Source organism: Pseudophryne corroboree, chromosome 11 (assembly GCF_028390025.1).
Source record: "Pseudophryne corroboree isolate aPseCor3 chromosome 11, aPseCor3.hap2, whole genome shotgun sequence".
Taxonomy (NCBI): domain Eukaryota; kingdom Metazoa; phylum Chordata; class Amphibia; order Anura; family Myobatrachidae; genus Pseudophryne; species Pseudophryne corroboree.
In genome coordinates, this window is record NC_086454.1 from 200,281,178 (window position 1) to 200,303,645 (window position 22,468).

Consider the following 22,468-nt stretch of genomic DNA (forward strand, 5'->3'; position numbering starts at 1 on the left):
GCCCTTACAGGAGGTGGACGTAAAGTTTCTTACGTGGAAGACCATCACACTGTTGGCCTTGGCTTCAGCCAGGCGGGTGTCTGAACTGGGGGCATTGTCTCACAAGAGCCCATATTTGATTTTTCATGAGGATAGAGCTGAACTCAGAACTCGTCAGCAATTTCTTCCAAAGGTGGTGTCTGCGTTTTATATCAACCAACCTATTGTGGTTCCAGTGGTTGCCGACACCTCTTCTATCTCAAAGTCCCTGGATATTGTGAGGGCTTTGAAGATTTATGTGAAGCGGAAAACTTGTCACAGAAAGTCGGACTCGCTGTTTGTTCTCTATGATCCCAATAAAATTGGGTGTCCTGCTTCAAAGCAGTATTGCTCGCTGGATCAGGCTTACTATCCATCATGCTTACTCTACGGCAGGTTTGCCGGTTCCAAGATCTGTACAGGCCTACTCTACTAGGTCAGTGGGTTCTTCCTGGGCAGCTGCCTGGGGTGACTCGGCTGTACAGCTCTGCCGAGCAGCTACTTGGTTGGGTTCGAACACGATTGCTAAGTTCTACAAGTTCGATACATTGGCAGCTGAGGACCTTCAGTTTGATCAATCAGTTCTGCAGGAACCTCCGCACTCTCCCACCCGGTTTGGGAGCTTTGGTACTAAAATAAGATTTTAATTACCTACCGGTAAAGCCTTTTCTCGTAGTCTGTAGAGGATACTGGGTGCCCACCCAGTGCTTCGTGATTCCTGCACCGTTACTTGGTTAAGTGTTGTTGTTGGTTCAGCTGTTGCTGTTCCTGTTCAAGTTTGGTTAGCATGGCTTTCCTCTTGGTTTGTGTGTGCTGGTTTGAATCTCACCACTGTCCTTTAAATCCTTCTTTCAAGGTATGTCCGTCTCCTCAGGCACAGTCTGGTAGGAGGGGCATAGAGGGAGGAGCCAGCGCACACTATTAATTTCTTAAAGTGCCCAAGGCTCCTATTGGACCCATCTATACCCCATGGTACTAAAGTGGACTCCAGTATCCTCTACGGACTATGGGGAAAGGATTTACCAGTAGGTAATTAAAATCCTATTTTTATTTTATTAATTACATATTTTTTTCTATGTTAACGGTGACTAATTGAATGTATGTGTATATGACGGAACAATATCGCAGTAATGTCAGTGCCGGCATTATTTAATTGCTCCATTGGGCGCCATCTAGTGGCCGTCAGTGCACAAAACACTTGAATTCCCCCATAGAGGTGAGGAGCAGTGTTAGGCTTTTATTATATACAGATGTAGCCATGTTCATTTGGGCAATTCTCCGTGATGCACAGGAAAGCTACACAAATTCAGACGACATACTTCTCCAAAATACCAAGATTTTAGAGGGTCTTAAGTTATAGGGTAAGGCATTGCTACTAAGCAATTAAGTTTTCATAAAACAACAATTTCTTAACAGACCAGTTTAAAAGGAAAAAAAAAAAAAGTGTGTGCTGCATTGGACTTTATGTTCACTTTCTGGAGAATCACCTATCTTTGCTGCAATGTGCAATGCTGCATGGCTTCGGGCTGCGAATATTCGTTGCTTGCTAGAAATTAATGGAGTGATCGCCAGCTGCAAATAGTCGCAGCTGGCGTGCCATGCAGTATGCTGTGATGCAGCATGCCACATCGCAGCAAAAATTAACATGGCTACATCTCTAGTGTATGCTTGGGGAGATGAATATAAATGTAAGCGGTAAAGAAGAAAACCAAGCAAAGTGTTAAAACATTCAACATGTAATTGTATTTAAAATAGTTTATCTTTGTTTCTCATGTCGTTATTATTTTGTATGAAATATATGGAAAACCATCCAGATTTTGTTTCTTCACATCAGGTCAACTTAGACAATGGCATTGGAGGCTGTTCCTGTGCCCTCAACAAATGTGTTCCTCTAGAAAGGATGTTTTGACTGCGCTTGTATATTTAGTGCCGAGCTAGATGTTCTATTTTAGCTACTTGTTTTGTTGTTTCTTTGTGTCTGCTTTGCATTATGGTATCTTTCCTGTGTTTACGGAGTACATCCTTGTAGCCCCTGTGTAAAGAGTATTTTTAAAATATGTATTGTTAACTGTACGCATTTGCCAGAATGGGAAAACACTACATTATGGTGAATCGGCATCTGATAATGCAATACAATGTAAAGCGCAGGTTTTTAACTTGTGTCTTTTAAAAGTAAGATTTTGTTCAGCACTTGACAACGTGTTTCTAAAAACTGGGCAATTGCCCATTTATCACACATCTTTATGGTAAAATATCTGTTTAGGTGAGCATGCGAAAGGACTCTATAGATGTGAGACCTGCACTCTGTGTAGTGGCCTGCACCCCGATTGTACACTAATGTGTTATGTTTGTGTCTTATGTGTAGGGATGGAAAAATCAGTAAACAGGAGATGACTTCATATTTTCTGAGAGCCAGCTCCGTGTTGGATTGTAAAATGGGATTTATCCACAATTTCTCAGAGCGGACATTTCTACGTCCTGTGTCATGTCAGCACTGCGGAAACCTGGTGTGTGCTTATGCCACAATATATGTCTGTTCAAATAATAGTTTAAAGAGATTTCTGAATTTATTTGATAAATTGGTACAAAGCTTATACATTGTAAGAAATAAATGTAAACTAAACATAATAATACACATTACAATACTAGTATAGATTCATATTCATAGCATTGATGTGCAGTGAAGTCAATGTCTGTGGAGGCACTGGTCAATATCAGAGCCAGATTTACACACACACACACACACACACACACACACACACACACACACACACACACACACACACACACACACACACACACACACACACACACACACACTGTATATGAACCAGATAATCTCTGTGGGCATTATACAAAGGTACAGCAGTATATACTTTGTTAAAAAGATGAGAGGTCTGTAATTTCCATCATAGGTACACTTCAACTCTGAGAGACAGAATCTGAAAGAAAAAAAAGCAGGAAATCACATTGTATGATTTCTCTGACGTCCTAGTGGATGCTGGGAACTCCGTAAGGACCATGGGGAATAGCGGCTCCGCAGGAGACTGGGCACAAAAGTAAAGCTTTAGGACTACCTGGTGTGCACTGGCTCCTCCCCCTATGACCCTCCTCCAAGCCTCAGTTAGATTTTTGTGCCCGGCCGAGAAGGGTGCACACTAGGGGCTCTCCTGAGCTTCTTAGTGAAAGTTTAGTTTTAGGTTTTTTATTTTCAGTGAGACCTGCTGGCAACAGGCTCACTGCATCGAGGGACTAAGGGGAGAAGAAGCGAACCTGCCTGCTTGCAGCCAGCTTGGGCTTCTTAGGCTACTGGACACCATTAGCTCCAGAGGGACCGAACACAGGCCCAGCCTCGGAGCTCGGTCCCAGAGCCGCGCCGCCGGCCCCCTTACAGAGCCAGAAGCAAGAAGAGGTCCGGAAAAATCGGCGGCAGAAGACATCAGTCTTCAACAAGGTAGCGCACAGCACTGCAGCTGTGCGCCATTGTTACTCAGGCACACTTCACACTTCGGTCACTGAGGGTGCAGGGCGCTAGGGGGGGGCGCCCTGAGCAGCAATGTAAAACACCTTGGCTGGCCCAGGGCTATATGGATGTATTTTAACCCCTGCCAGAACTCACCAAAAAGCGGGAGAAAAGGCCGCCGAGAAGGGGGCGGAGCCTATCTCCTCAGCACACGGGCGCCATTTTCCATCACAGCTCCGCTGGAAGGACGTCTCCCTGACTCTCCCCTGCAGTCCTGCACTACAGAAAAGGATAAAAAAGAGAGGGGGGCACTAATTTGGCGCAGTTTTAATACTAACAGCAGCTATAAAGGGAAAAGCACATTTTATAGTGGTATTCCTGTCTATATATAGCGCTCTGGTGTGTGCTGGCATACTCTCCCTCTGTCTCCCCAAAGGGCTAGTGGGGTCCTGTCCTCTATCAGAGCATTCCCTGTGTGTGTGCGGTGTGTCGGTACGATTGTGTCGACATGTTTGAGGAGGAAAATGAGATGGAGGCGGAGCAATTGCCTATTATACAGTTGTCACCCCCTAGGGAGTCGACACCTGAGTGGATGAGCTTATGGAAGGAATTGCGTGACAGTGTCAGCTCTTTATGACAGACAGTTGACGACATGAGACAGCCGGCTACTCAGATTGTGCCTGTCCAGGGGTCTCAAACGCCATCAGGGGCTTTAAAACGCCCGTTACCTCAAATGGCAGACACAGACACGGATACTGACTCCAGTGTCGATGATGAGGAGACAAACGTGACTTCCACTAGGGCCACACGTTACATGATTGAAGCAATGAAAAATGTATTGCATATCTCTGATAATACAAGTACCACTAAAAAGGGTATTATGTTTGGTGAGAAAAAACTGCCTGTAGTTTTTCCTGTATCCGAGGAATTAAATGAAGTGTGTGATGAGGCGTGGGTTTCCCCTGATAAAAAACTGATAATTCCTAAAAGGTTATTGGCATCGTACCCTTTCCCGCCAGAGGATAGGGCACGTTGGGAAACACCCCCTAGGGTGGATAAAGCGCTCACACGCTTGTCTAAACAGGTAGCACTACCCTCTCCTGATACGGCCGCCCTAAAGGAACCTGCCGATAGAAAGCTGGAGAATATCCTAAAATGTATATACACTCACACGGGTGTTATACTGCGACCAGCAATCGCCTCAGCCTGGATGTGCAGTGCGGGCCTGGCGTGGTCGGATTCCCTGACTGAAAATATTGATACCCTAGATAGGGACAGTATATTACTGACTATAGAGCATTTGAAGGATGCATTTCTATATGCGTGATGCACAGAGGGATATTTGCCGACTGGCATCAAGAGTTAGCGCGCTGTCCATTTCTGCAAGAAGAGGTTTATGGACGCGGCAGTGGTCAGGTGATGCGGATTCTAAAAGGCACATGGAAGTATTGCCTTATAAGGGGGAGGAGTTATTTGGGGTAGGTCTATCAGACCTGGTAGCCACGGCAACTGCTGGAAAATCCACATTTTTACCCCAGGTAGCTTCTCAACCTAAGAAGACGCCGTATTATCAGGCGCAGTCCTTTCGGCCCCATAAGGGCAAGCGGGCAAAAGGCGCCTCATTTCTGCCCCGTGGCAGAGGGAGAGGAAAAAGGCTGCAACAAACAGCCAGTTCCCAGGAACAAAAGCCCTCTCCTGCCTCCGCAAAGTCCTCAGCATGACGCTGGGGCTTTACAAGCGGACTCAGGCATGGTGGGGGCCCGTCTCAAGAAGTTCAGTGCGCAGTGGGCCCACTCGCAAGTGGACCCCTGGATCCTTCAGGTGGTATCTCAGGGGTACAAATTGGAATTCGAGACGTCTCCCCCTCGCCGTTTTCTAAAGTCTGCTTTACCGACGTCTCCCTCAGACAGGGAGGCAGTATTGGAAGCCATTCACAAGCTGTATTCCCAGCAGGTGATAATCAAGGTACCCCTCCTACAACAGGGAAAGGGGTACTATTCCACACTATTTGTGGTACCGAAGCCGGACGGCTCGGTGAGACCAATTTTAAACCTAAAATCCTTGAACACTTACATACAAAGGTTCAAATTCAAGATGGAGTCACTCAGAGCAGTGATTGCAAACCTGGAAGAAGGGGACTATATGGTGTCTCTGGACATCAAAGATGCTTACCTACATGTCCCAATTTACCCTTCTCACCAAGGGTACCTCAGGTTTGTGGTACAGAACTGTCACTATCAGTTTCAGACGCTGCCGTTTGGATTGTCCACGGCACCCCGGGTCTTTACCAAGGTAATGGCCGAAATGATGATACTCCTTCGAAGGAAGGGAGTTTTAGTTATCCCTTACTTGGACGATCTCCTGATAAGGGCAAGATCCAGGGAACAGTTGGAAGTCGGGGTATCACTATCTCAGATAGTGCTGCGCCAGCACGGTTGGATTCTCAATATTCCAAAATCGCAGCTGATCCCGACGACACGACTTCTATTCCTAGGGATGATCCTGGACACAGTCCAGAAAAAGGTGTTTCTCCCAGAGGAGAAAGCCAGGGAGTTATCCGAACTAGTCAGAAATCTCCTAAAACCAGGCCAAGTCTCAGTGCATCAATGCACAAGGGTCCTGGGAAAGATGACGGCTTCTTACGAAGCAATCCCATTCGGCAGATTCCACGCAAGAACCTTCCAGTGGGATCTGCTAGACAAATGGTCCGGGTCGCATCTTCATATGCATCAGCGGATAATCTTGTCACCAAGGACAAGGGTGTCTCTCCTGTGGTGGTTGCAGAGTGCTCATCTTCTAGAGGGCCGCAGATTCGGCATTCAGGACTGGGTCCTGGTGACCACGGATGCCAGCCTGAGAGGCTGGGGAGCAGTCACACAGGGAAGAAATTTCCAGGGCTTGTGGTCAAGCCTGGAGACATCACTTCACATAAATATCCTTGAGCTAAGGCCCATCTACAATGCTCTAAGCCTAGCAAGACCTCTGCTTCAAGGTCAGCTGGTGCTGATCCAGTCAGACAACATCACGGCAGTCGCCCACGTAAACAGACAGGGCGGCACAAGAAGCAGGAGGGCAATGGCAGAAGTTGCAAGGATTCTTCGCTGGGCGGAAAATCATGTGATAGCACTGTCAGCAGTGTTCATTCCGGGAGTGGACAACTGGGAAGCAGACTTCCTCAGCAGACACGACCTCCACCCGGGAGAGTGGGGACTTCACCCAGAAGTCTTCCACATGATTGTGAACCGTTGGGAAAAACCAAAGGTGGACATGATGGCGTCCCGCCTCAACAAAAAACTAGACAGGTATTGCGCCAGGTCAAGGGACCCTCAGGCAATAGCTGTGGACGCTCTGGTAACACCGTGGGTGTACCAGTCAGTGTATGTGTTCCCTCCTCTGCCTCTCATACCCAAGGTACTGAGAATCATAAGAAGGAGAGGAGTAAGGACTATACTCGTGGCTCCGGATTGGCCAAGAAGGACTTGGTACCCGGAACTTCAAGAGATGCTCACAGAGGACCCGTGGCCTCTACCTCGAAGAAGGGACCTGCTCCAGCAGGGACCCTGTCTGTTCCAAGACTTACCGCGGCTGCGTTTGACGGCATCGCGTTTGAACGCCGGATCCTGAAGGAAAAAGGCATTCCGGATGAAGTCATCCCTACCCTGATCAAAGCCAGGAAGGATGTAACCGTACAGCATTATCACCGTATTTGGCGTAAATATGTTGCGTGGTGCGAGGCCAGGAAGGCCCCTACAGAGGAATTTCAACTGGGTCGTTTCCTGCATTTCCTGCAAACAGGACTGTCTATGGGCCTAAAATTAGGGTCCATTAAGGTTCAAATTTCGACCCTGTCGATTTTCTTCCAGAAAGAACTGGCTTCAGTTCCTGAAGTTCAGACGTTTGTCAAGGGGGTACTGCATATACAGCCTCCTTTTGTGCCTCCAGTGGCACCTTGGGATCTCAATGTAGTTTTGGGGTTCCTAAAATCACATTGGTTTGAACCACTCACCACTGTGGACTTAAAATATCTCACATGGAAAGTGGTAATGCTGTTGGCCCTGGCTTCAGCCAGGCGTGTCTCAGAATTGGCGGCTTTATCCTATAAAAGCCCTTACCTAATTTTTCATACGGACAGGGCAGAATTGAGGACTCGTCCTCAATTTCTCCCTAAGGTGGTTTCAGCGTTTCACTTGAACCAGCCTATTGTGGTACCTGCGGCTACTAGGGACTTGGAGGACTCCAAGTTGCTGGACGTAGTCAGGGCCCTGAAAATATATGTTTCCAGGACGGCTGGAGTCAGAAAATCTGACTCGCTGTTTATCCTGTATGCACCCAACAAGCTGGGTGCTCCTGCTTCTAAGCAGACTATTGCTCGTTGGATTTGTAGTACAATTCAGCTTGCACATTCTGTGGCAGGCCTGCCACAGCCAAAATCTGTAAAAGCCCATTCCACAAGGAAGGTGGGCTCATCTTGGGCGGCTGCCCGAGGGGTCTCGGCTTTACAACTTTGCCGAGCAGCTACTTGGTCAGGGGCAAACACGTTTGCTAAATTCTACAAATTTGATACCCTGGCTGAGGAGGACCTGGAGTTCTCTCATTCGGTGCTGCAGAGTCATCCGCACTCTCCCGCCCGTTTGGGAGCTTTGGTATAATCCCAATGGTCCTTACGGAGTTCCCAGCATCCACTAGGACGTCAGAGAAAATAAGAATTTACTTACCGATAATTCTATTTCTCGTAGTCCGTAGTGGATGCTGGGCGCCCATCCCAAGTGCGGATTGTCTGCAATACTTGTACATAGTTATTGTTACAAAAATCGGGTTATTATTGTTGTGAGCCATCTTTTCAGAGGCTCCTCTGTTATCATGCTGTTAACTGGGTTCAGATCACAGGTTGTACGGTGTGATTGGTGTGGCTGGTATGAGTCTTACCCGGGATTCAAAATCCTTCCTTATTGTGTACGCTCGTCCGGGCACAGTATCCTAACTGAGGCTTGGAGGAGGGTCATAGGGGGAGGAGCCAGTGCACACCAGGTAGTCCTAAAGCTTTACTTTTGTGCCCAGTCTCCTGCGGAGCCGCTATTCCCCATGGTCCTTACGGAGTTCCCAGCATCCACTACGGACTACGAGAAATAGAATTATCGGTAAGTAAATTCTTATTTTTAAAAAATGTATTTGTTTATTCTTGCGGAAATTAAATATTTGGACAATCAAAAAGTTTAACTCAATACTTTGTAATATAACCTCGGTTGGCAATTACAGAGGTCAAACGTTTCCTGTAGTTCTTGACCAGGTTTGCACACACTGTAGCAGGTATTTTGGCGCACTCTTCCATGCAGATCTTCTCTAGATCTGTCATGTTTTTGGGCTGTCGCCGGGCAACACGGACTTTCAACTCCCTCCACAGATTTTCTATTGAGTTGAGGTCTGGAGACTGGCTAGGCCACTCCAGGATCTTGAAATGCTTCTTACGGAGCCACTTCTTAGTTGCCCGGGTGGTGTGTTGTAATGCTCTTACTGAGTGAAGGAGGTATTTGACCAAAATCTCACGATACATGGCCCCATTCATCCTCTCCTTAATACGGATCTGTCGTCCTGTCCCCTTTGCAGAAAAGCAGCCCCAAAGCATGATCTTTCCACCCCCATGCTTCACAGTGGGTATGGTGTTCTTGGGATGCCATTCATTATTCTTCTCCTTCCAAACACGGCGAGTGGAGTTTATATAAAAAAGTTAAATTTTGCTCTCATCTGACCACATTACATTCTCCCAATCCTCCTCTGGTTCATCCAGATGGTCACTGGCAAACTTTAGATGGGCCTGGACATGTGCTGGCTTAAGCAGGGGGACCTTTTGGGTGCTGCAGGATTTCAATCCATGACGATGTAGTGTGTTACTAATGGTAACCTTTGTGACTGTGGTCCCAGCTCTCTTGAGGTCATTGACCAGGTCCCCCCGTGTAGTTCTAGGCTGATTTCTCACTGTTCTCAAGATCATTGATACCCCACGAGGTGAGATCTTGCATGGAGCCCCAGGTCGAGGGAGATTGTCAGTGATCTTGTATTTCTTCCATTTTTTAATAATTGTGCCAACAGTTGATCTCTTCTCACCAAGCTGCTTGCCTATTGTCGAGCAGCTCATCCCAGCCCTGTGCAGCTCTACAATTTTTATGCCTCTTTATGCCCAGAAAATGTTGCAGACATGTCCCTGTTTTCTGGAATGTTGGCTGTTGCTGACCTTTCCTTTCAACAAACTGCTGCAGCATATCCGTTATCAGGCTAAGGTGCACTGCGACTGAGATCTGCACATGCACATTACAGATCCTGCACAGATCTGATAACATTGGAGATGTACGCAAACTAAGCAACCAACGGGTTTGAGTACATCTCTGAATTTGGGTTGCGTACATCCCTTTGTACGCCCTCCTTCAGATTTACTGCATAAATGTGTATGTGGTGGGATGTAATGTCGTCCGAGATTACTGGAGGTGTGGGATACCGGCCGAACTGAGACGTTTTTTTTAAAAGTGGCAGTCATTTACAAGTCATGGGGTTGCTTGGAAATGACCGTCACTTTAAAAAAACATCCGAGTTCGGCTGGCATCCTGCACCTCTGGCAATCTCGGACGACATTACTTCCCACTGATAGTTTTAACCGTCTTTCTAATATTTGTAATATAAGAATTCTTGATCCAGACTCTGGAATCCTTTTTTTATTGAAAAAGTAGGAACTTCTCTAGAGAAGTGTTTAACAATTTTGCTATTTTATTGTGATGTAAGCGGACTTGAGATGATATAGCATTGTGATATTATTGTAACAAACTGTGACATTGACTTTTTCAGATACTTGGAATCTATAAGAAGGGACTGAAATGTCGAGGTAAAATGTAATGTTCCTCATTTAGTAGTAATAATCTGATAATGTCTTTTATCACTTTCCATGATGACCTCTGCTAAAGTTTCTGTGCATAATACAGACAAGGGCATCACCTGTATGGCCCTAACACCATGTGTGCCTCACTGTGAGCGATTAGCCTACATATATGTTCTCATCTTACATCTCTACCTGGAATTCATGAGCCTACTTATATACTGTAAACATTATAGTATTCCATCACTCATATGCTACTGCTGATATCTCTATTACTGCCAACGCTCCATCATCACACCATACTGTAATCCCCAGAGCTGTACAGGATGACATTCTTGTTGTTTCTTGCACACAGGACTAGCAAGATTAATGTCCGCTTAACTATTGCAATTCCCTTCTACATTACTTAAGCTGCCCATACACCTAAAGATTTGTTGTCCTATCTGGCTGGTTGGAACTAAAATCTGCTAATGGATTGGAGCAAATGACAATTGACCATTTTTGTCTGTTTTTCAGTGTTTACCAGTCTACTACCAGATGTTCATTCCAACCAGCCAGATCGGACAATAAATCTATAGGTGCATGGCCAGCTTAAACCCCTTTGTAGATCCTCATCAACAGGTCTTTACTAATTCTTGCTGCTTTCACTTATATCTCCCGAGTCTGCAATGTAGCTCAGGGCTCTTCACATTTCTGCATTTTTAAGTCCATATTTGAATACTGACTGTCAGACTGAATTAGTCACATATTATTAGTATTGTATCTCCATGTGATGTTTGCAGTTCAGAGTATATGAAAGAAACCACAATTGGGTGTTCACTATAAGACTATAAGAACACTGCCAGTATGATTACCTATAGGGGCTGATTAAATGAGCTGCAACGTTCCATCGTAACCTCATGCAGTGATGTTACATGGGATATTAGTGGTAATAATTCCGTACAGAAGTCAGTGAAAATAAGTAATGTTTTACTTACCATAACACCTGGAGAATATGTGCAGCAGCACATTGGCCCTCATTCCGAGTTGTTCGCTCGCTAGCTGCTTTTAGCAGCATTGCACACGCTAAGCCGCCGCCCTCTGGGAGTGTATCTTAGCTTAGCAGAATTGCGAACGAAAGATTGGCAGAATTGCGAATAGAAATTTCTTAGCAGTTTCTGAGTAGCTCGACACTTACTCTGCCACTGCGATCAGTTCAGTCAGTTTCGTTCCTGGTTTGACGTCACAAACACACCCAGCGTTCGCCCAGGCACTCCCCTGTTTCTCCAGCCACTCCCGCATTTTTCCCAGAAACTGCAGCGTTTTTTCACACACACCCATAAAACGGTCAGTTTCCGCCCAGAAACACCCACTTCCTGTCAATCACACTACGATCACCAGAACGAAGAAAAATCCTTGTAATGCCGTGAGTAAAATACCTAACTTTTGAGTAAAATAACTAAGCGCATGCGCTCTGCGAACCATGCGCATGCGCAGTAAACGACTAATTGCAATATAGAGAAAATCGGCAACGAGCGAACAACCCGGAATGAGGGCCCATGTGCAGATCTCCAGTTGATGCTGGTGGCTAATTGAATGATCCCTGTTGTTGGTACAAAAAACTGGACATATAGAGTACATAAGGTAACTAACCACGAGTTGTAGAAACTATGAGGTGGATGCAAAGTAATTACACCCCCATGTACCCGGCTACAGAGCATGTGCAGCGAGAAAACACGCAAGATCTGTGTACAAAACTGACTTTGCATTGGTCCTTATGTGAGAATTGTGAGAATAGAGAAGTTCACCTGAAACATTTACTGAGCTACCCTTTTGTTATGTCTTTATCTGCAGCCTGCGGGGTCACCTGCCACAAGCACTGTAAAGACCGGCTCTCAGTTGAGTGCAAGAAAAGATCCAAAAGTGTCTGTGAAAGACGAGAAAGTTCACACCAAGGGCGTCATTTTTCCTTTACCCTTCCAAGGTCCTTTAAGAAATCTCCATTGCCACCAGGTACCCTGTCATCCTCTTTACACTTTATCATGTGTTCACAATCTCTGTCTCCCATTGTCTCTCATCCCTACTGTTTATCCTACCTTGTCTCATGTTTGCTCCTATCCTTATCTCTAATATATTGCTCTCCTGACTGTCTATCAGGCCTTATTCCATACCCACCTTCCTTGTTTCTGTGGAAGAACCAGTTTAGTGCAGTCTGTATAGTAGTTATAGGAAATGTTTCAATTATAAATTATAAAGACAATGCAGAAAGCCTCCTCCAAACAGGCCATGATGGGGAAGAGAGGAAAGAAAGAGTTCTCCTAAAGGTTATAGCTTGTCCTCGCAGATCCTTGGCCAAACATGACGTTGTTCCAATTATTACTCCTGTTGTTACATTGCTGTTAGTTTCTACGCGACACCAAAGATGTCTGCAATGCCTTCAAAAAAAGAAGAAAAAAGAACAATTACAAAAAACAGGCGCTAATGTAAAACCGTGTCCAATATTTAAAATAACAGTTAAATGGTCCTATAGCTGAAGCTTACCTCAAACAATGGGGTGCTGGTCTCCATAAACAAAAGAAAAATGAAAAAGGGAGAACAAGCGCTATTGTAGGATCAATAATAATAAGATTGAAATAATAAAATACAAATAAATTCTCAGAATACTTAGAAAAAATTGATCAATCTGGAAGAAAATAGATACAATAAATCACACAGACAGATAAGTAACCGGTTAGTAAAATTAGTAATAAAATAGTAAAATAAAAATAGAAAGTAAAAATAACAAATATATATGAAAAAGTTAATGCTTTTGTCCATGTACAGTACAAAACAATGCGTTTTTGTATGTATATAGAGCAGTGATGTAGCCACTTAGCGAGCTGATTAGTATAGCAAAGTAGCAGACTCTGGTTAGTAAAGCAAAGTTCAATTAGTGTGGTCCAACAATCACATGTACTTAGTAGTAACCGGGGGCGGAATGGGATGGAAAACCAGCCCGATAAATTTATGGATGCAGCCCTAACTGGGACAGGGTCTGTTGTGGGGGTGGGGTCTGTTGAGGGGGCGGGATTCATCCTCATAGTGTCTGATTCTGAGATGGGCGCAGTTGTGGCCTTCCTTGCGTCTTTTGCTGCAGTTGCGTCTGTGGCTGTGACTATTGCAGGGCATACACTGTGCAACTCATATTGCACAAGAAAAAAATAAAACACACTGGCCCCCACAGGAGAAAACACATGTTGGCCTCCACAGAAAACAATAAAACAAACTGGCGCACACAGGGGGGGGGAAATTATAATATAGCTTTTGGTATTACAATTTGTTTCAAATTTCCACTGCTGTTTTAAAGGCCTAGTGACACCAAGAGGTTTTATCATTCTTGGCTGTAACATCAATATATTAATTTATTTTATTAACATTTATGTAGCACTAGCATATTCCATTGCACTTTCTTTCAAAGTTGGGCCTGGGCGGATTGGGAACTGAAAGGGCCCTGGAAAAATTAGTAGTAAGTGGCCTCACATGGGCAGCATCAGAGGTATACTGTGTAACCATGGCAGCAGCACCACCCTCCACGTGTCAACCAACAAAACAGGCCCCACGTGCACATTGGCCCACCGGGAATCTCCCCACATTGGCCCAATGCACAATCCGCCTCTGTTAGTAACCACAATCAGGAGTCAATGACTTGAAACTGCAGACTAATAAACAATATGCGCACTGAGTGAGAAATATGTGAAAATGTTCTTGTAAAAGAAGATGGCAGCACTTGGAAAATTACTTTACCCTTAGAAGTGATAATGCAGCTGTATGCAAGGGGGAGCAAAGAACTCTATCCTTTTAATCTTCACTGATGGATGCAATGCAGGCAGATGTTATTGCAGAGACAGAGAGAGATCATAGCTGTCACTAATTACATGGTAAACATAGAAATTGATGGCATATAAGAACCACTTTGTCACGCTCCGGAACATCACCATGTGACTTACCTCTTTGCTACCTGTCCACAGGTCAGGTTTTCTAGCTATACTTATATTGTGGAGATAATACATGGGTCATGTTGGATCTTGTCAACTGACCGCATCTCCTCTAGTTACTATGCTTCCCTACTGCAGCTGACTCTGACAGCAAATCTGTGACCTGCAACCTTTATTTTAACCCTTTTTGTTCACCAGAACACTGCCAGATCAACATGTCACACTGCTGATTCCCTGGTTCCTGGTCTGCAGTCTCTTGCTGAGTTCCCTGTGTCTCAGTGTTCCAAGCCCCAGTTATTTTTGGCTTCCCTGTGTTTCTAGTGCAGTCCTGCTTCCAGCTGCACTTTACTGATTATCAGACTATCCACAGTTCAGATTCTCAGCTCTGTTGGAATCTGTTGCTAAATTCTACAGCCTTGTTTACTGCCTGCACCTTAGGCGCCCTACACATTAGGCGATGTGCCGCCGAGGTGCCCGACAGCCGATACGGCCGACGGGCGACCCGGCGGCGGGGGGGCAGTGACGGGGGGAGTGAAGTTTCTTCACTCCCCCCGTCACCCGGCTCCATAGACGTGCAGGCAAATATGGACGATCTCGTCCATATTGGCCTGCATGCACAGCCGACATGTCACCAGCGATGAACGAGCGCGGGGCCGCGCATCGTTCATCGCTGGTGACTCCACACTGCACGATATGAACGTTATCTCGTTCATTAATGAACGAGATCGTTCATATCGTGCAGTGATATCGGCATGTGTGTAGGGCCTATTAGTTCTGCTGTAACCTCTCTCCTGATTGTGCCTTCCACCTGTGGAGCTTCAGCTCATCTACAACCAGTGTGCTGTTACCTTTTATATCCCTGCAAGCATGTTATTTATCTGCTACGTGTGCAAGTTCCAGCCTAATTGTTGAACTCTCATTCAACCGGACATTTTAATTTCAGTTCCGTGTTGCAGCACAGTGATCTCCTGTTGTCTCCGGTATTCCTCTGCAGTGAGCACTTATTCCTATTTCAGTATAAGCAATATGTACACAGTCACAGTCTAAAACTATTCTGAGACTCTACTATGCATTAGTAGTCCCAGCCTGGTTAATTCAGCTCCCAGCTCTGCTCTGCAGTACTACAAATACCAGCAATACCAGTTCCTGGCTGGGTAACTCAGTGTCCAGTTCTGCACAAATGCCTCTAGTATTGCCAGTTCCAGCCTGGCTTCCAGCACAGCCGGTCCTTGCCCGGCCTCTCGCATTGCCAGTTCCAGCCCAGCAGGTCCCAGCCCAGCATCCAGCACAGTCAGTCCCAGCGTCCAGTCCATAATCCGGTTCATGTCTGTAATTTGGTTCCAGCCATAACCTGGTTCCTATGAAAAAGAACTAAAGCAGCACTTGTATGTGTGTTTGTATTTAATAATCAATATATTATACACTAAAAAAATTCATATGGCACTTAATGCATAAAAACAACATTAATAGTACATGATAAAATTCCCATTTAGAGCAAGTTCTCACCCACTGGCACTGTTCAAGAACTGTAATGATCTTTCTTTTAATGCCAGTTCCTTTTAATGCCCCAAATCCCAGAAAGATATATTTGTATTGTATTCCAACGTGACACAACTTGCCTTGTGCGGTAAGACCTTGAAAAAGCTGCCAGTTGGAGCAGCGAAACGCGTTGGTCTTCTACCCACAGGACACCTACCTATTCCTTCTGCCTGAACCAGCTCCGCCTCGATATACAGGGAGTGCACTCCAACCAAACGTAAACCTGCCTACCATTCATCAAATGGTGACAAGAACCCTACTGCGATTAACCTGAGGACTCCAGCCTACATCTGCAATTGGCCCAGGAGAGCATTCCTCTGGCGGACACTATTAATGGACTTACCGCACAAGGCAAGTCATAGGGCCTAATTCAGAACTGATAGCTAGGGTGCGGTTTTTGCATCCCTGCGATCAGGTAATCGCCGCCTACAGGGGGAGGGGGAAATTGCTGTGCAGGGGTGCGATTGTATGTGCAGGAGAGCTGCACAAACAGAATTTTGGGCAGTCTCTGCATAAACCAGAACTTTTCCAGTGCGATGAATGGGGCCGAAGCTGACGTCAGAATCCCTCCCTCCAAACACCTGGTCCCTCCTGCGTTTCTCTGGACACTCCTTAAAAACAGTCTCTTCCTGATCGCTTTTCTCGCACATCCCGTTGCAGCCCACCAATCCCCGTTGCTGCGGACCAACGCGCCTGTGCATTGCGGTGCATGCGCAGTTCAGACCTGATCGCAGGCTGTATGAAAACGCAGCCTAGCGATCAGGTCTGAATTAGGCCCATAGTACTGTAGTTTCCAGAGAGGTGCAACCAGAAAACTCATATTAACAGGAGAACACAAGTAGAAATGTGTGGGAAATTCAGGGCATCCATTTAAAGATAGCCAGAAATGATTTGGGAACATAAGAAATTGGAATTAGGGAAGTGAACATTGGCTTCCCAGCAGGCAGTCCACTTATTTGCAGGCAATGTAGCTTTTAACATTTTCCTGGCACCATTATACCTTGCTCTGCAAATGGAACCTTGTTTTACTGCATGCAGGCTGGTTCCTTGTGCAGTGAATATCACCCCATGCAATCAAGGTGGTGTGCATGTGACACAACTTTGCTAGTTGGACTCCAGCATTAGTCACATTAGTAACTGCCACTTATGCTCCTCCCCCCCTTTGGTAATATTGCATTGAATCTATGGCCTTGATTCAGACGTGATCGCTGTTGTGCGAAATCGCAAATCGCCCGATTATTATATGCACCGTAATGCGCCAACACCAAACAGCGAAAGGGTGGTGCGAAAATTTAGATCGCAAGGCGTTCGCAAGATGATTGTCAGAAAGAGGACGTTTGGGGGGTGGTAACTGGCTGTTTTCTGGGAGTGTCAGGAAAAACGCAGGCATTCCCAATCGTTTTCTGGGAGGGTTAGGCACAACTGCACAGTATAGAAAAATAATTCCGTTGTGAGTGAGTTGCTAACGGATTTGCAGATGTCCACTGCCTGGAGAAGTTTTCACGCGGCGTACACATGCATTCACACACTTGCACGGGGCAGGTTTTCACTCTTCCTGAGCGGCAACTATCTTATCGCAGACCTCTGCAAATTTGCATCACTGTTATCAGGGCTGAATTAGGCCCCATGTAGTTAGACAAGACAAAAATACAAGATATTTCTGTTCAACAGCAATAAGGAGGAACAATGGATTATGTTTGTGTTAAGACCTTGGAAGGAAGAAAGACACTCAGATGGCTAAACAGTAACAGCTTTACACCCTAGTCCAGCAACAGAACTCTTGGGGCCCAGTACACTGATGTCTCTGTAGGGCACCCCCATGCCCTAACCTATCACTCCTAACCTCAGCACCCTTGACCAATGCATCCACACATCCCTCCCATTTGTGTGCCAATACATGAACCACCAAATAGAAAGGAAATTAAATAAATTAAACATACACTTGTGACTTAACTCACACTGTCACTGATGAGGATTTCTTATGGACTGTCAGTGACACATCCGAATAGGTGCCCCACTGCTGACTTGTCTCCAGTGTTTTCTTCTTCCTGTTATGGCATGGTAATGGATCTGCTGCTGTGCTGTTTCAGGAGTGAGAAGAGTTTCTGCAGTAGTGCATTGTAATCTGCACAGTGCTGCAGATGATGTTGCTTGCTGCTTGGCCTGCTTGGTCCCAACGCTTGGGAAGGCAAGGGAGGCAGGGACACAGAAGGGCTGGCACGGTGCGGCACAGTGTCATGACGCGGTCGCCGCATCATTGATAACTATGGTGAATGCGCAGCGGGGTGGTGGTCTGGACTCCGTAGGTAACCTTGAAGGGTTTTTTTCATTGGTTTACCTGGTAATGCCACTGCGTCGGATGCACAGTCCCTATATATAAATAAAGGAAGTTGCCGCCACGGCCCCTAAATGTTTTGTGCCCATCCAGACTCGGGGCCCCTTGGATAATCAGGCCTGCACAGGTGTGCCCTTTGCATCCCCTGTCGCTCGGTCAGTGCACACTCAATGTTTTCTATCTGTCAAAGGGGCTGGTGTGCAGCCCTGGACATGGAAAATCCTCTGTCTGCCAGGCAGCGAGTACAGCTGCCCTCTCACACACAGGGCCGGATTAAGGCTGGTGGGGGCCCAGGGGCAACAAGGTTGTGGGGGGCCCCACCACTAAACCCCCCCAACCCCCTCCCCCGCAAAACGCACACACACTGAAACACCCCCCAGCGCAGTGTGGGGCCCCTTGATCTAACCTCCATTGCAAGGAGAGGATGTATGGGTGCAGGCATGGGAGGAGGGGGAGGCTGCAGCCCTTCATTGCAGGGAGCCGCGATGTGTGAGCAAGCAGCGGAACAGCGGAGGAGGGAGAGGGTGCAGCCCTTTGCAGCATGTGGGGGCAGTAAGCGGAGGAGGGACAGGCTGCAGCGCACACACAGAAGTGGGGGACGGCACCTAACACCCTTGGCGACAGTGAAAGCTGCTCCCTAAGCAGCTGGAGGAGAACTACTCAGCTGCAAATAGCTGTGTGTGGGGGAGCCCCGGGACGGCCGCCCCTCCTTTAATCCGGCCATGCACACACTACACCTGACCATTTCACTGGACAGCTTTGCCTTATGTGTGCAGTAAAGTTTTCTATTTCCCTATAGATTGTAAGCTTGTAAGCAGGGCTTTCCTACCTCTGTCTGTCTGTTTTTACCCAGTTTTGTTCTATTACTGTTGTCCTAATTGTAAAGCGCAACGGAATATGCTGCGCTATATAAGAAACTGTTAATAAATAAATAATAAATTCTTCATCAGGACTGTGAGTGCATGGCATGTCCATTGTATAAGATTCCCCCTAATGTGTCATGCCAAAATCCGAGGTGTCTCACCTGACATCCTCTGGTCATAGCCACAGCAGCATAAAAACTAAAGAGGCTGATTAGGAAAATAAAAACGGACAATAAGGCTGGTATTTAATTAGCTGTGGAAATTTAGCACAACTAATAAATTTGCGGTTGCTATTCAATTAGCCCCAAATACCCAGCAGTTATCTGGGATTATGCTTCGGGGTGCCTTAGGCATGCGAATCATAATCCCAGATTCGCAGTCCTCAGAGCCACAATAACACATGAGTCGGGATACTTATCCCAGATTCCATCCGGGCTTCAACTGGATACCCCAATAATGACCATCTGTCAAAAATTGTACTATCAGCCCCAAAAAATTAATTGGGGCTAGTTGAATACTGGCCTATGTGTCTAATCCATATTTAACATATAGTTGCTTTTTTTGCTGAGTATACTTAATTATTGATTGTTCTACAGATGTAGCCATGCTCATTTATCCTCCATGTGGCGTGTAGTGCGAAAAACTAGTCGCATTACGTTTGCATGTGCCTTGTCGCAGCGTGGTGTATTTCTGTCACAGTGTAATGAATTAAGGGCTTTATTCAGGTTGGATTGCAAAATTTGAGAATTGCAATCCGTATGATTATTAAACGACTGCGTATGCGCGAGGAGAAATAGCTACAGAAATTGCGTACGTATCCTAATCTCAATGCAGCAGCTGTTTGACTGCGTTTCTGGGGGGAAACCTGCCATTTTCTGGGAGTGTCTGAAAAATTACAGGCTTGCCCAGGTGTTTTTAAGTAGGGCCTCTGAAGTCAGTGATGACCACTTTCAGCCTCTTGCGTCGCTAACATTGTGACGATCTTGCCTGGCGGAGATGGGAAAAATCTTCGATGTTTCCGGTAATTGCTTATGGTTTTGTGATCAGAACACACATTGCAATGTATTTGAAATTTCTGCAATTGCCATTTTTTCTCTTTCTGGGCAGCAACTATTTTATCGCAGTAACTGCTTTTTAGCAGAAACTGCAATCCTTGTTGAATGAAGTCCTAAGTCTCCGTCGGTTGCAATACCGGGTTCATCCACCAGGTGTCACTTTTGAAAACCACCATTGCGAATGTGTGAAGTCTCCATTGGAAAGTCAAACGATGCTTGTAGTTTAAGAACTACTTTTTTAGATGATCTCTACATTAATTATAAATGTGAACACAGAAAAAGACGCACACAAAGAAAAGCACAGTTCTACACAGCCTCTCTAAAAGAAAAAAATCATTACAATCAGCGATAGAGTTGGGACACACAGCACTATAAAATTACAATGAGCACCATCACTATGTCACTGCATGTGTCAGTCACCTGTCTCCATAGCTCTCTTGGCATTGTGGTATCACCGAAGGCTACCATGCCCATGAGCTAGGGTTTGATTCCCACAAAGGACACACTTGTATTGTTTATCTGTGTAAAAAGTAGCATCCACAGTTATTTTTTAGAATTTTCCCAAAACAAGCTCATATTTCTCTGGCTGGGTCCACAGGTTATCCACAGGATAACATTGGGATATGCCGGAGCGACAGCGGAAATGGCACCAAATAGTCACGAGCTTTCTGGCCTCCCAGGATGCATCGGGGCTTCACCATATAATCCCGCCCACTGACTCAATCAAATCAGTTTTTTGTTTGGTGCGGCAGGAGCCGACCATGGTCACAGGGCTGCTGTTAATAAAGCAGCCTGAAGCTTTTATTATATATTTTTATAGTCTTACTATGTTTCTCTAACGTCCTAGTGGATGCTGGGGACTCCGTAAGGACCATGGGGAATAGCGGCTCCGCAGGAGACTGGGCACAGCTAAGAAAGAATTAGGACTACCTGGTGTGCACTGGCTCCTCCCACTATGACCCTCCTCCAGACTTCAGTTAGAATCCTGTGCCCGGCCGAGCTGGATGCACACTAGGGGCTCTCCTGAGCTCCTAGAAAGAAAGTATATGTTAGGTTTTTTATTTTACAGTGAGATCTGCTGGCAACAGACTCACTGCAGCGAGGGACTAAGGGGAGAAGAAGCAAACCTACCTAACTGGTGGTAGCTTGGGCTTCTTAGGCTACTGGACACCATTAGCTCCAGAGGGATCGACCACATGGAACCGGCCATTGGTGTTTGGTCCCGGAGCCGCGCAGCCGGCCCCCTTACAGAGCCAGAAGCAAGAAGAATCCGGAAAATCGGCGGCAGAAGACATCAGTCTTCACCAAGGTAGCGCACAGCACTGCAGCTGTGCGCCATTGCTCCTCATACACACTTCACACTCCGGTCACTGAGGGTGCAGGGCGCTGGGGGGGGCGCCCTGAGAAGCAATAACTACACCTTGGCTGGCAAATATATCACAATATATAGCCCCAGAGGCTATATATGTGATAAATACCCCTGCCAGAATCCATAAAAAAGCGGGAGAAAAGTCTGCGAAAAAGGGGCGGAGCTATCTCCCTCAGCACACTGGTGCCATTTTCTCTTCACAGTGCAGCTGGAAGACAGCTCCCCAGGCTCTCCCCTGTAGTTTTCAGGCTCAAAGGGTTAAAAAGAGAGGGGGGGCACTAAATTTAGGCGCAATATTGTTTATACAAGCAGCTATTGGGCGAAAAATCACTCAGTTATAGTGTTAATCCCTGCATTATATAGCGCTCTGGTGTGTGCTGGCATACTCTCTCTCTGTCTCCCCAAAGGACTTTGTGGGGTCCTGTCCTCAGTCAGAGCATTCCCTGTGTGTGTGCTGTGTGTCGGTACGGCTGTGTCGACATGTGGGATGAGGAAGGTTACGTGGAGGTGGAGCAGAGGCCGATAAATGGGATGTCGTCCCCTGTGGACTCCAGGGTCGACGAGGTTGAGACATATACACAATCCACTAGGAACATCCGTTACATGATCTCGGCAATAAAAAATGTGTTACGCATTTCTGACATGAACCCAAGTACCACATAAAAGGGGTTTTATTTTTGGGGAGAAAAAGCAGCCAGTGTTTTGTTCCCCCATCAGATGAATGAATGAAGTGTGTAAAGTAGCGTGGGTTCCCCCAATAAGAAACTGGTAATTTCTAAAAAGTTACTGATGGCGTACCCTTTCCCGCCAGAGGATAGGTCACGTTGGGAGATATCCCTTAGGGTGGATAAGGCGCTCACACGTTTGTCAAAAAAGGTGGCACTGCCGTCTTAGGATACGGCCACCTTGAAGGAGCCTGCTGATAAAAAGCAGGAGACTATCCTGAAGTCTGTATATACACACTCAGGTTATATACTGAGACCTGCAATCGCCTCAGCATAAATAGTGCTG

The 22,468-nt window shown here is 46.1% G+C and overlaps 1 protein-coding gene across 6 annotated transcripts in view; it reads left to right on the plus strand.

Moving 5' to 3' along the window:
• Positions 1–22,468, plus strand: part of RASGRP2 (RAS guanyl releasing protein 2) — a 432,595-nt gene that overhangs the window by 310,182 nt on the left and 99,945 nt on the right. For all 6 annotated transcript variants that reach the window (XM_063945210.1, XM_063945215.1, XM_063945211.1 and 3 more), the window contains 3 exons: positions 2,384–2,525; positions 10,316–10,352; positions 12,177–12,335. In XM_063945210.1, coding sequence (XP_063801280.1) covers positions 2,384–2,525; positions 10,316–10,352; positions 12,177–12,335 — 338 coding nt within the window. The remainder of the gene's footprint in view (positions 1–2,383; positions 2,526–10,315; positions 10,353–12,176; positions 12,336–22,468) is intronic.